General features: G+C 32.0%; 1 protein-coding gene across 1 annotated transcript in view; it reads right to left on the reverse strand.

Annotated features, from left to right (window-relative positions):
• The window catches only part of LOC143058372 (uncharacterized), a 50,090-nt gene extending 44,293 nt beyond the window's left edge, over positions 1–5,797 (reverse strand). Inside the window, exons 1-2 of the mRNA XM_076231869.1 lie at positions 5,650–5,797; positions 3,717–3,827 (exon numbers count right to left, since the gene is read on the reverse strand). Of these exons, the coding sequence (XP_076087984.1) occupies positions 3,717–3,762 (46 nt within the window). The 5' untranslated portion in view covers positions 3,763–3,827; positions 5,650–5,797. The remainder of the gene's footprint in view (positions 1–3,716; positions 3,828–5,649) is intronic.
• Positions 5,798–14,495: the final 8,698 nt, after the last annotated feature.

Genomic DNA, 14,495 nt, shown 5'->3' on the forward strand with positions numbered 1-14,495 from the left:
TACGTATAAGACAGTGTTAGGTACAACAATGTAAACTGCAAATGTACCATATGTACAGGTATATATATTTCATTTTTTCCTAGAAATGAACCTTGGTTTACCTGGTGTGTGTGAGTATTGATAATTATAATGGACTACATTTTACCAACTAAACAATTGTTGACCTTTATGTCGAAGCATGTATAGGAACTTTAATAGCAGGTGCTTTTCATCACAGTTAAGGTGAAAACAATTGACATCATTTGAAAGTGTACCGAGAAATGGTAGGAGACATGGTTAACCGTACGTTTATAAAGGTGTTTTTTATATCTTAATCTCAAATGTCATGATTGTTTCTGAACAGGAAATGCACAGATTTAAAAAAATATTTGATGAATACATGTGCAACATTTACAATGTCATGAATTTATATTGTTTTAATTTTCACATAAAAAGCAAATTCCTCTTCATATGTTCATACATGAGTAAAAGAAAAATGCAGTCACTTAAAAAATATTGTTTGAAAGAATGATTTTAACAATGTTCAAAAGTCAATCAACACATGTACTTTATTCAATCAAGATTGCATCTTTGAGCATGTTAATTTATCTTGCCTCTTTGTCTATTGTTATATTTATCTAATCCATCCAAACTTGCCTCTTGCACTATCATTTAATTTACCTCGCCTCTCTGTTGTCTATTTTTAAATTTACCTAATCCTTCCAAACTTGCCTCTTGCACTATCATATAATTTACCTTGCCTCTTTGTCGTCTATTTTTAATTTTACCTAATCCTTCTTAACTTGACTCTGGTACAATCGTTTCATTTACTTTGCCTCTTTGTCTATTGGTTAACTTACATACATTTAGATGTACCTATAAAACCATCCAAACTTGCCTCTTTCAGGGTTCTCAATTAGGATTTTTGACGGCAAGTTTAGACTCATTATTTTAATGCAAGAAGAAGATATCTTTATTGCAATATCATGAGTATGATTTATCATTTTAGTCTCCATGACCTAATCATGCTAATAGAGCAATGAAATGACATTAAATTCAGATTACTTTTAAACTTTTGCTATACAATGATCATGATGATGCATGCTATGAACATGTATGTTCAGTTTATACTAAATTTTGCAAATCTTAACGTTATGCATCTTTTGGACTTGCCAGTTTTGCAAATAGTGATTCCAGGACTCATGTATTTGCCTGAGGAAGAATCCTGCTCTTTGGCTATTGTTTCACTTACCAAATCCATTCCAACCTACCAGGCCTGGGGTAATGGTAATTTGTAATTGTAATGCACTGTTATATTACATTTTTTGGATGTAATGCAAAGTAATTTGTAATGCACATTTTCTGCATTACAATTACATGTAATGATTACTTTAGTTAAAAATTGATGTAATGCCTCCATTACAGTACATTACTTTTCATTACAAATTGGTAGAATACATAAAATTGAAGAATATTGTATAATAAAAAAAAATATTAACAAAAACAAAAGAAAGTATGGAATAAAATTTTTGTCACAGTTAATTACTGTATTAAATAAATTACATCAATCTTTAAAACACACATTAAGGTAATAAATATAAAATGGTTAAAATTATCAAGTCTTGATTTTGCTTTCTGATATTTGTTTAAAATGATATTTGGAATATTTTGGTGTTTGGTGGTTTGGTGTTCAATGAAAAATCTTATAAAAATTTATCAAACAAAACTATTTAGATGAATGGAAAAAATATGAAGATGAAATTTTCATAATTCTATACACACCTTACATGTATTTCAGTGAAAGATTGAATATGTCAAACAACATTTTTAAACCAAACTGTGGTTTGGGTCCTGTCTGTGTTGTTATTTCACCTAATTAATATCAAAATGTTTTTATTGCAATCAAATCTTCTCAACTTATGTTTGTCCTCACAGAGGGTTTATTCCCGATTGTCCCACTTTTTAAAATTTTAGAGTTCTGATTGTCCCACATAAAAAGTTCTGATTGTCCCACATTATTTTATGAAGTAAAATGTTCTTAGATAAACAAGGTAACTGTTGTTTGTTTTGCAAAATAAACAAGAATTAATTATTGCACATAAAATGTTAATTTTATAAAAGTATAAAATATCAATTTTATAAAAGTACAAAATATTAATTTCATAAAAGTACAAAATATTAATTTTAGAAAAGTATAAAATATTAATTTTACAAAAGTATATAAAAAAGTCATCAGATTTTAATATAAAACCAATATTATATCTCTGATTTATGAAATATATCTACAATGTTACGTTTAATATTTATAAAACAAATGTCAATACCATAATTTTAATAACATTTTCTTTGTAAAGTTTTTAAACAAATAAATAAATAATGCATGCAATTATAAACTCATTTACATTCTACCCTCTATCTGGGAACAGTATATCTAACAGTCAATTAATATGTTCCAGCATCTATATGAAATTATTGATGGAGAAATGTTTCTACTAGTGCCTTTGCAATGTTACTAGGGATTTCAGAGGACATGTTGACAACATTCTCTGCGCTACTGATTAGACTGTTAAAAAATCACCTGAACCAACAACGTTCTTTATTGATAACGAAGCTGTTGTCTAGATTTTGACCAGTTTTGTCTTTTAAAAAATCACTATTAAAGATTATTTTACCAATATTCCTATTGTCTTTGTCGACAAGACTCGTAACCAACTATATACAGAAGAATCAGACTTCAATAAAAAAAAAAAAAGATGTGGTATGATTGCCAATGAGACCATTCTCCACCAGAGACCAAATGACACACAAATTAACAACTCAAAACAATTCCCAATTGTCCCACAAACATATTCCCGATTGTCCCACAAAATTTCGTTACTTTTTTACCTGTAATTTCAAAAAGTGGGACAATCGGGAAGACACCTCACAGCGCCCTTAAGCATTTCAAAAGATAATCCTTTAATGACACATTTATTATATTCCTTTGAAATCCCTTAATGATGTCTTAATGATTTTAGTGATCAATGTAAGAAACAAAATTATATGATAATTTATTTATTTTTTTACCACCACCTAAGAATTTTAAAAGTGACTTTTCCAGTTTCATGCCTCCTACTACTCCATCAAAGAGTATAGACACAGGTATGGTGCAGTACATGATGTTGACATCTACTTGTCTGAGCCATGTGAAGAAATTTCAATCAATGCAATGGAATGATGGAAGTCAAATTCAGTGTGCCTTTCTTCTTTGGCTAATGCAGCTATCAAGTATTTAGCCATTTCACACACATCAGCTGCTGTAGAAAGGCTTTTTAGTATTGCCAGAAAGGCGTACAGAACTGATCGCTGTTCTCTTAATGACATCACTTTTGAACCTCTTATGATAATAAAGTTCAATGGACATATTGATTAACCAGTATTTGAAGTCTATGTCACTAACACTGTATATATATCTTCATATACCCCTGTATTATTTATCAATTTCTTATAAAAATTTGATTTTTGAAATGTTTTTAGTTTTTATATTGAAAAAGTAATGTGTAATGTAATGCATTACATATGCAAAGTAATTGTAATGTATTGCATTACATGTGAGAAAAAATGTAATTGTAATTGTAATGGAAGAATCACAAAGTAATTGTAATGTAATGCATTACATTGCAATGTAATGGCCCCAGGCCTGCAACCTACTTCTATCTTCATGATCTTCTTTGCTTGATCATTTTTGTTTAACTTACCTAATCCATCCAAGCTTGCCTCTTTGCCCATTGTGGTAGTATTCATAATAGTGTGGAACCCAAATCTGAAACTTTTTTCATAAGGCCATCGCCAGCGCCTTCTGCAAAAGTCTACAAGATAAAAAAAATATGTTATTAGTATAATTTGTATACTGACCAAATAGCATATCTACATGTGTGGGCGCAGAATACTATTTATCATTCATCCCTCATCAGTTCATACAACAGAAATGTATAAAAGTATCAAAATTTATATATGCAGTTATCTTTAATGGTACATATTTCAAGCATTCAACATTGTTGAAGAAAATGCATACATAAAAATTAAAATATTTATGTATTATATATATATTTTTTCCAATTTCGATACATGGAAATTTGAATATATCTTTTCCCATTTCGATGGGATTCCATTTCCCACCATCTCACTTCGTTTCATGTCCATGTCTGATGAGGCTCACCATTTAGCATTATTCTGAGTTCATACCTTATTACACCATCTTCATTATCAAAGTTTATACAAAAGGAGTCCCCAAATTTAAAAAAAGATACAAATTATGAAGCAACACACAAAGTCTCATAGCTAATTTGTGCACCCCTAGAGGCAATGTTGTGCAAAACCTGAAACTAACAAGTATAAACAAGTCCAATAAAATGTGTCTAAGGACATGAATGCCCAAGCTCTTGCTAATTAAATATGTGACAAATCTTTTGGAACGTCAGTCAATGGTGTACATGGTGTACATTGTAGCAGCAGGGGAGTAAAAACACAGTGATAAAAGTCCTTATACACGTGTATATTCAATGAATGCACAGAAAAATTGAAGAAGCATAATACATGTTTTTTTGTGTACTACTGTTTGTCTGTTTGTTTTTTTTCTTTTTAGCCTTGGCGTTGTCAATTTATTTTTTATTGATGAGTTCGAATGTCCATGGTACAAATGTATCTTACGCCCCTTTTTTGTAGTCATGATACTGGTACAAATGTAGTTGTAAAAGATACTGGGAAACTGGAGTACATTATATGAAAATTTAACTAGTATTTACGGTAAGCATGGTATGAGTCTGTTGGGTTTTGGAGTGATATAGGCCTCTTCCAAAAGGAACCCTGTTAACCATGAGATTGATGAAACGGCTCAAAGACAGGATCTGACTAAATATATCATCATTTATCATAGAGAAAAACAAAAACATAGGGGGAAATCGCTCTGGTTTGTTGAACAAATTTAATTTTTTTCTCCTAGCATCTAAAAATATCCAAATATGTGGTTAAAAGAAAGTGAAATGATTTATTCTTAATATGTTCCTGAAGGACTTATTTCACCGGTTACCTAAGGTTCTTTAATCTAAATTGAATTGTGTGATGCTCCTTTAAAAGTTGGTCACATGAAACACTTACAATGTATGTAATGTGATGTAGTAGGCCTGCAGGGGTGTTATGTTGCTTTAGTTTGTTATTCTTCAAATGAAATTAAAATTACATACATGTATACACAGGTACGCTTAATATATAGGAAAAAATAGTTTTATCTCTGTGTATGCACACTATACTATATTATTTTTTTTTCTCTCAAAGTATTAAAAGAGCTATGGCTGATTGACTGTTATGCAAAATATATCTATAGACAAAACTCCTGCTTAGTACCCCTTTGTCAACTTTCTATTTTGTTTTGATTTCCAACCTTTCAAAGTCATCTGTAACTGTTCTGTTACTCAAATCCTCTACACTAACTCTTTTCTACCTGTCTTGACCGAAACAGATGGTCACTCAACATGTAATTAATTAAGGGTACGTGATACATCTGTCGAACCAAGTTCAGGGTGAAAAAGTACATGGAGCACATTGGCGTAAACAACTCGGCATTTTTTCGCCGGTTTGGTGTCCGCACACCGAAATTAAGTTAAATTTCGCGACAAAAAGCAAGAAATTTACCTGTATTATATATATGATGTTAAAATTCAGCATTAAACTCCATTAATTTTCAGTTGTTTTTGATTTATTCTTCAATGTTCCGTGAACTCTTCATGACAGAGTGACACACATCCAGACAAATCGTGACCCAGTTTTTCGCCCACGATTACCCGCAATATGATTGGTTGATTGGAAACTATGACATTGTGAACTCATTACATATTTTTGTGTATTATTCGTTAATTTTCCATTTAGTCGTGCCGGTTTTCAGTTGCATAGAGGTGAAACATTACATTTTATTAAAAAAATTAGTACAACTCAATAATTCACTTTGGAAAAGAGAGATTTTCGTTGTAAATAAGTATCTGGGTCATGAACTATGGCCAATCAAAATCATCGTTTCAAAGGCCATTTTTGCTTCCCATCGCACTTTGAGGCTATGTGAAGAAAGAAGTAAACAACTATAAATAGAATCTATGTCACGTCATTGAATCCAGCCGAAAACAGCTGACAGGTCAGACGGAAAAACAGTTAAGAATAATTGAAAACGAAAAATATGACATCCTTTGTTCAGTGGAGATAAACACAATTTAATTAGTTAATATAAACAATTAATTGATTTTCTTTGTTTGTATTTTATATATATTTTTAATCAAATACCGCATAACACAAATATCGGTAAACCATAATATAAGAACACAATAAAATATTTTTCTTAACGAAAGGGGGTGGGTGTTTGTAGTAGAACGTGTCTAAAAAAGACGGAGATTTTTATGCCAAAACTAATACTTTTTTTCCAATATATTTCCAAATAGATCGGAAAAGCAGAGACATAGAATAAATTGTATGATACGTCTCTGGGAAAAGCAATAATTGAAAACGACACGTATCCGAATTTACCCCTTTTATTCAATCGGGAGACAAAAACAATTGAATTTATTTGTAAATTTTTGAACAATTTGAAGATTTTTTGTTTAAATTTTTATATATTCTTGTTATCAAATACCGCATAACAGTAAAATAAAAACGGAATAAAATATCATATATTTGAAAAAAAAAAAAAAAAATTGGTGGAGGGAGTGTGTGCAGAAAATCGTATCTATACCTGCGCCCAGATTCATGAGGAGCAATTAACAATTCAGAATATATGTTATGAGTGCTGCAATATTTGTTATCAGTGCGGCTGCAATACTCGTTCTAAGTGCTGCAATACTTGTTCTAAGTGCTGCAATATTTGTTATCAGTGCGGCTGCAATACTTGTTCTAAGTGCTGCAATATTTATTATCAGTGCGGCTGCAATACTTGTTCTAAGTGCTGTAATATTTGTTATCAGTGCGGCTGCAATACTTGTTCTAAGTGCTGCAATATTTGTTATCAGTGCGGCTGCAATACTTGTTCTAAGTGCCGTAATATTTGTTATCAGTGCGGCTGCAATACTTGTTCTAAGTGCTGCAATACTTGTTCTAAGTGCTGTACTATTTGTTATCAGTGCGGCTGCAATACTTGTTCTAAGTGCTGTAATATTTGTTATCAGTGCGGCTGCAATACTTGTTCTAAGTGCTGCAATATTTGTTCCAAGTGTTTCTCAAGTTTAATTTTCCATCAACCGTGACTTATGTGTAAGAAAAATAATAGCTAAAATGGATGACTATATTTGACGGGGATATCATATTTTCAATTTGTCTAAATATCTATACGTAAGAAGTCTTACTCTAACACAAGATAACTGAACTTATAATAAATCAATTGAATCTACAAATCTTTATAATTATTCGCTCGACAACATATATTTTCTGCATATGCAAATACCAATTTTCTGCTTTTTTAAAATATATTCAAATACCGTCGGGTCATTTAACCTGGAATAATTTGCCAAAGAATTTAGTAACATTTTAGATCAAATATTCAAACATTTTTGTTTAACTTTAATTTACCGAATGAAGATACCCTAATAAAACCGAATGAAGATACCTTAATAAAACCGAATGAAGATACCTTAATGAAACCGAATGGAGACACCTTAATAAAACCGAATGGAGACACCTTAATAAAACCGAATGAAGACACCTTAATAAAACGGAATGAAGATACCTTAATGAAACCGAACGAAGATACCATAATAAAACCGAATGAAGATACCTTAATGACACTTTTGCTTTTTGTCCGTTGATTTTAGTCCGTTTCGCTTTTTGTACCATAATTTTGCTTTTTGTCCGACACTTTCGCTTTTTGTACGTGAATTTTGTCCGTTTTGCTTTTTTAGCTCACCTGGCCCAGAGGTCTAATTGAGCTTTTATCATTGCTTGTCATCCACCGTCGTCGTTAAATCTAAAATCTAATCTATGATTACTTAGCTTACTTGTTATATATAACGACTTAGATAACAACTAAGCTAACTTGTTTTAACGACTTAACTAACTAGTTTACTCTAAAACTTCTTATTGTAAATACACTTTTTTAACAGAGTTATGTTTGATTGTAATACTTTTTTAAATTCATTGATATTTTCCTCTTGTATCACATATTAATTTGTAAAATTCAACTGTAACCGAGACTAGTTCCACATTTGATTCTATTTCTCTTTCTTTTTCGGGAGTAATAACCGGGGATACAGTCATGTTTCTTTGGTAGGTACATGCATACTCTATTTATAAGAAATATAAAGAAAACTTAATCAAATTTATGGATTTTAAAAGTATCGCATTTCAGTGAGAAGGGGGAAAAATAACAATAACTTCTACTTTTGCCGCCCTACAGACTTGACCAATTTTAATATAAACACTGTTGATGTATTTATTTTAAATGTTTCTAGTTAAAAGTGTTTTATATTTAGAAATGCACTATCTGTACATAAGATATTGTGCACATCTATTTCGTTATAAAAATTAAGTAAATGCTAATTATTGAGTTTGCAAACTTTCGAGGCGATCATAAACAAACCGAAGCATGGACCATCAATCTAAGGTTGTATGGCTCATCGATATGGCGCATCGATACTGTAATTCAAATTATGAACATCAATTCAGTGGTTGTCGTTTGTTTATGTGTTACCTTTTTGTTTTTCGTTCTTCTTTGTACATAAATCAGGCTGTTAGTTTTATCGTTTGAATTGTTTTACATTGTCATTTCGGGGCCTTTTATAGCTGACTATGCGGTATGGGCTTTGCTCATTGTAAAAGGCCGTACGGTGACTTATAGTTGTTAATTTGTGTGTCATTTTGGTCTCTTGTGGAGAGTTGCCTCATTGGCAATATGATACCACATCTTCATTTTTATATCAACATTATCACTCTGCTTTTCACTAGTCCTATCGATCGTAGTAGTCTTCCCATTCGGAGGAGTAAAATATGTATTGGCAACTGCATCGATTTAGATACGGATTTTCCGTGACTTAATTTTAGCGACCATATTGTTCTTATAACGATTCTGTGTTATTTTTGTATCTCTATGCCTATATATAAATAAGAAGATGTAGTATGGTTGCCAATGAGATAATTCTCCACAAGAGACCAAATGACACAGAAATTAACAAATGTAGGTCACCGTACGGCCTTCAACAATGAGCCGAAAATCCATAAATCCATAAATCTATAAAAGGCCCCGAAAGGACACATGTTTAACAATACAAACGAGAAAATGTATGTACAACAAATGAACGAAAACCAAATATGTTTAACACATCAACAATCGATTACCACTGAATTACAGGCACCTGATTTGGGACAGGCACAAACAGCATAGAATGTGGTGGGTTAAACATGTTAGCAGGATCCTGGGACAGTGGTGTTACAGTACTGAACTGAACAGAACGAACTATAAAAATCAGTTGAAAAGGGCTGAACTTATCAGATGGATACAAATAGAAATACTACACATAGTGGACGCTATCTTCCGTAACATGGTTGTATGCGTGTTGTTCATTGTTCACTCTAAGAGGAAGTCGTTTGCTGCCTCAATTTCTGAACATTCACACAGTCAGTCAGATGTTAGCAACCGAAGCTTGTGTTTATAGTGGTCTAGGTCCATATATCCATTTTTTAGTACGGTAATTCAATAGATATGTTCTGCTTTACTGATGATACTTCTCATACATTTCCTTTCACCCCGGTTTACCATCTTCTTTACCATGCATTTTTGTTGACAGAAAATACTGTTACACAAAGAAGAAAATGAAACAAAAAAACAGTCCACAAAACATTACCTCCATGTAGCCCAAACTCGGACTTAGCAAAACGAACCCCACCATAAATAGGAGATGAACTCATGTGCGCCGTATTGATAGAATTGATTACAGAAGAAGACATTTTATTTCCAATTATTCAATTATGTATAAAAACTTTTATCTTCAAATAAATGTATTTTTTTATTGCAGATATCCAGCTAGTTTAGGACAAAGAGAGATAACTCTGGTATTTTATATTTCAGAACCACGGATTGACAAGTAATCCAAATTGTCAGACAAATAAAAATGAAGAGAAATGTCTTTATTAGTCATTAACCATAAAAATATTTCCAAAATCATTTATCTTCAATTTTCTTTCATTTAGGTTAAGCTAATAATTTAAAAGAGTCTAAATTTGTCTAAATATTTTAGCCGAAATCGTCAAATCCAGCCTGTATCGTTATGAAACACACTTAGATTTTTTTTTATCCTGGTATCTATGAGCAGTTCAACTATCGTTCACAACTTGCATTGATGATATTTTTATTTTCAAATCTAACAAAACAGTATCGGTTTAAGTAATCACAAAGTATACTGAGGAAATACGTAGGACTATTCTCCTCTTTAATCGTTCCAATCATATGGTCGTTAAATTAAAATATTGATAAGTCTATATAATATCCTCACATAAAATATCAACAATTTAGGATATATCAATTACATGTTTTGCAAGGACGTCTCAAACCAACATGATTTATTATGTATCCGAGAGACAATAAATCGTTGCTTTGACCCGTTGTTAAGCATGTACATTACATGTAGGTTACATTTTGTTTTCAGTTAAAGACTAAAAATCCATCAAAAAGGCAGTGTTGAGCAATCTTAAGGCATTTAATGATTTGATCAGCTGCTAAAGAAATACATGAACATTTTGTTAACACCTTCCTAATATGAAAATGTATTATGATTGCCAAATGGACGACCACCAAGTAGAGACAAAATGACGTCGATATAAGAAAAACTAGGTCACGTTACGAACTTCAACAATGAGGAAAACCCATGCCGTAAAAAGTAAGCTATAAAAATGCCATGATATTACTTTTTTAATGAAAAAAAATGGAGAAAAAAAAACGAAAACATAAGCCCGAAATTTTCAAACCAACATATAAAAAAAAAATCAATCTGTAACCCAAAGTAAGCCTGTCAAAATCACTTACTACGCTATAAACAAAATAAATTTTGGACAGTACCCAATCAAATAAAAATAACTGACAGAATCCAGATCACCTCCCCCCCCCCCCCAAAAAAAAAATATCTTGGAGGTCGACTACTTGATTTTCCAGGAGTGCCACGGTTGGGGGTTTAAGTATGAGCTTTCAAATCTGAATATTCAGGCCCGGAAAGATCTTTTAATAAATAATATTGACAAATATAAGATGAACATGAAATAATTATGTTGAAAAGTGAAAATACTATTTCGCGCGAAAGCAGAAAAAGATGAACATATATAGGAACAGATTGAAATGAATATCATATCTGCAACCCCTCGTCATCCAGATGTCAATTCTAATTCCGAATATCATATCTGCAACCTCCCTCGTCTTCCAGATTTCAAGCAAATGTAATGTAAACGCCAATTAGATATCTCCCCAAACTGACATCAATACTTAGCGAACTTTGATAAGGGGATGACACGCTTTGAAAATATAGGATATAAGGAGATAAACTAAGATGTGGGATATAATAAAAAAAAATGAATTTGAGGGAAGAGTGGGAAAATATCTTCAAAAGGATTATCTCTGTGTCAGCCCTTTACGTCATTCTCAAATCAAAAGGGCCTAAACATTTCTTGAACTTTGACAGAGTCACAAAGTGGAAAAATACTGGCTGTCAGCAGAATTTCTTCACGCAAGTGGCTGTAAGCTTGAGTACACAGCGGTCAAATTCATTTTACAGAAGTTGATTACAAAAAAAAAACCACCCGACAATCTTTTTCAAATATGATAATTAAAGTTTCATAAAAAGCCATTAAAAATTTTAATCACACCATGTGTATGTTTCTAGTTTTTAAGATCAATGAAATTGCAATTCAAATGTTTAGTTTTTTTTCTTCACCTTAATGGTAAGGAAAAGAATACTACACTATGTAAATATCAGACCAATTGGACAACTTGTAGTCTTGGTACCGTGTTTCTATTCCTTTTTCAGTTTTTACGGGAAATGGAATCCTTTTTCATAATTGTTTTGAATTTTGCATTTGTAATAGTTTAAAATAATTCGCCTAAAATTTAAATACTTAGATTTCTTTAAAAACGATTTGAGCATATTTTAATTTGACATAAGAAGAAACCCAGAATATTCGTTGATCTGTTCTATGCTCTTGCAGTTTAACCAAAGATGAAGAACTGGTTATGCTTTCATTGTTTTACGTAAAAAGTAAAAAAAAAAAAAAAAAAAATCAAATCAAAACTTGGAGAAAAATTCAAAAACGGAAAGTCAGTAGTCCAATGACAAAATATGGCCTTACAGACAACGTTGTATTGCTGTGTCGTTCAAGTGCTATACTAATTTTTAACATCTATTGTATCCGCAATCCGTTATTGTGAAACTACTTAATCTAGGGGCGGTGGACACTAAAAAAATCCACAGATCTGTTGGAGTTAATTTAATCTAAGTTTCCTTCTCTTGCAATTGTGAGAGAACACTTGAGACTTTTCTACGCTTTACACAGATATTTATAGATTAACTCAACGGGATTGATTTTCTGATTTCGAGAAAAGCAATCGAGTTGAGATTACCAATGATAATCTGTTTATCTCTATTTACCTATGACGATGATGTCAATTTCATGTCAATTTCATTAGCACCGCCATGATCCTCCTTAGTTTTTAGCGATAATTTTCCATCTCAAGCGATTAGCATGATATGAAAAATTATCACACAAAAAAATGAAAGAACAAATGCACAAAATAGCGATAATCCCAATTACAAACTAAAAGACAAAGTATAAAAATTGGTCCTGACTTATCTCATAAAATGAATGGCCAACATATAAGATACACTTTATCTTGATGATTTCAAATACTAAATTATGGAAGAGTGATAATAAGTCATTCTTAACGAATTATAAATTTTTCTACCTCAGGAATAGATTAGCTGAGCTGTATTTGGCAAAACTTTTAGGAAATTTTGGTCCTCAATGCTCTTCAATTTTGTACTTTTTTGGCCTTTTTAACATTTTATGATTTGAGCGTCACTGATGAATCTTTTGTAGACGAAACGCGCGTGTGGCGTAAATATGAAATTTCAATCCTGGTATCTATGATGAGTTTATTAAACAAAGTTTGGTGTCTTTATTTATCAAATCTGATCTTATCGAACTCAAAATACAGGGTACCAACGGTACAGTGCAAATTGAAGCAGGATCTGCTTGGGACAGGATCTGCTTAACCCTTCCGGAGCACCCAAGATCACCCCCAGTTTTTTTGGTGGGGTTCGTGTTGCTTATTCTTTAGTTTTATATGTTGTGTCATGTGGACTATTGTTTGTCTGTTTGTCTTTTTCATTTTCAGCCATGGCGTTGTCAGTTTATTTTCGATTTAAGAGTTTGACTGTCTCTCTGGTATCTTTCATCCCTCTCTTGAGTTATCTCCACGAGAGATCTGCAACTTAAAATCCTTCATTTTATCAACATATATATATCTACTTCAAGGTATACACAAAAATCTAAATAGAAATAAATCACGATTTCATTCATTGAAAACTCTACCCAGGATTTTTTTTGGGGGGAGGGGGTTTGACGCCAACAAACTAGTTTAACCTCACCACACTTAATATGTAGAATTGAGAATGGAAAAGGTGAATGTTTCAAAGAGACAACAACCCTACCAAAGAGTAAAAAACAGCCGAAAGCCTCAAAGGGTCTTAATTCAAAGCAGCTAGAAAATCCCGCACCGAAGATGTGCTTCAGCTGGCCTCTTAGCAAAACTGTGTACTAGTCAGGAGCATATATTTCAGTGGTTGATGCTTAAAATTGTGTGACATATTTGGTTTTTGTTTATTATTTTGTACACGAATTCGGTCGTTAGTTTTCTCGTTTGAATTGTTTTTACATGTTTCATTTTGGGGCCTTGTTAAAGATAACTATCATGCGGTATTGGATTTGCTCATTGTTGAAAACCGTGGACGATTACCTATATTGGCTCAATTTCCATTGTTTAGAACGTTTCCAACCAATAAAAACGTTTTGGTGTACGGCTTTTGAAAATATTACCCAGAATGCATTAGATTCTGAAACGGCGAATTAGACCTTCTCCATTTTGTTCAGCAAATAACAACTTCTGCTTATGGTATAACGCGTATTATATCTCCCTGGTTCAGGTGATAACATATCCTACGTATTTTAACAGGTTAATTAAATCCTCATTGAATAAGGAAATATGACTCTAATGTATTATATCAAGTTAATTGGATCTTGTTCACAAAAAAAATCTCTCCTACGTATTATACAAATTGAATGAGATCTTCCTCCTTGGTATGGTAAAAAAAACTCTACGTATTATATCAAGTTAATTAGATCTTTCTCTATGTTTCAGCAAATATCATTTCTTCTGTGGTTCACAAATACAATTTCCTACGTATTATATCAAGTTAATTAGATTTTCCTCCATTGTTCAGCATATAATATCGCCTACGTATTATATC

This window comes from Mytilus galloprovincialis, chromosome 14 (genome assembly GCF_965363235.1).
Source record: "Mytilus galloprovincialis chromosome 14, xbMytGall1.hap1.1, whole genome shotgun sequence".
Classification (NCBI taxonomy): Eukaryota; Metazoa; Mollusca; class Bivalvia; order Mytilida; family Mytilidae; genus Mytilus; species Mytilus galloprovincialis.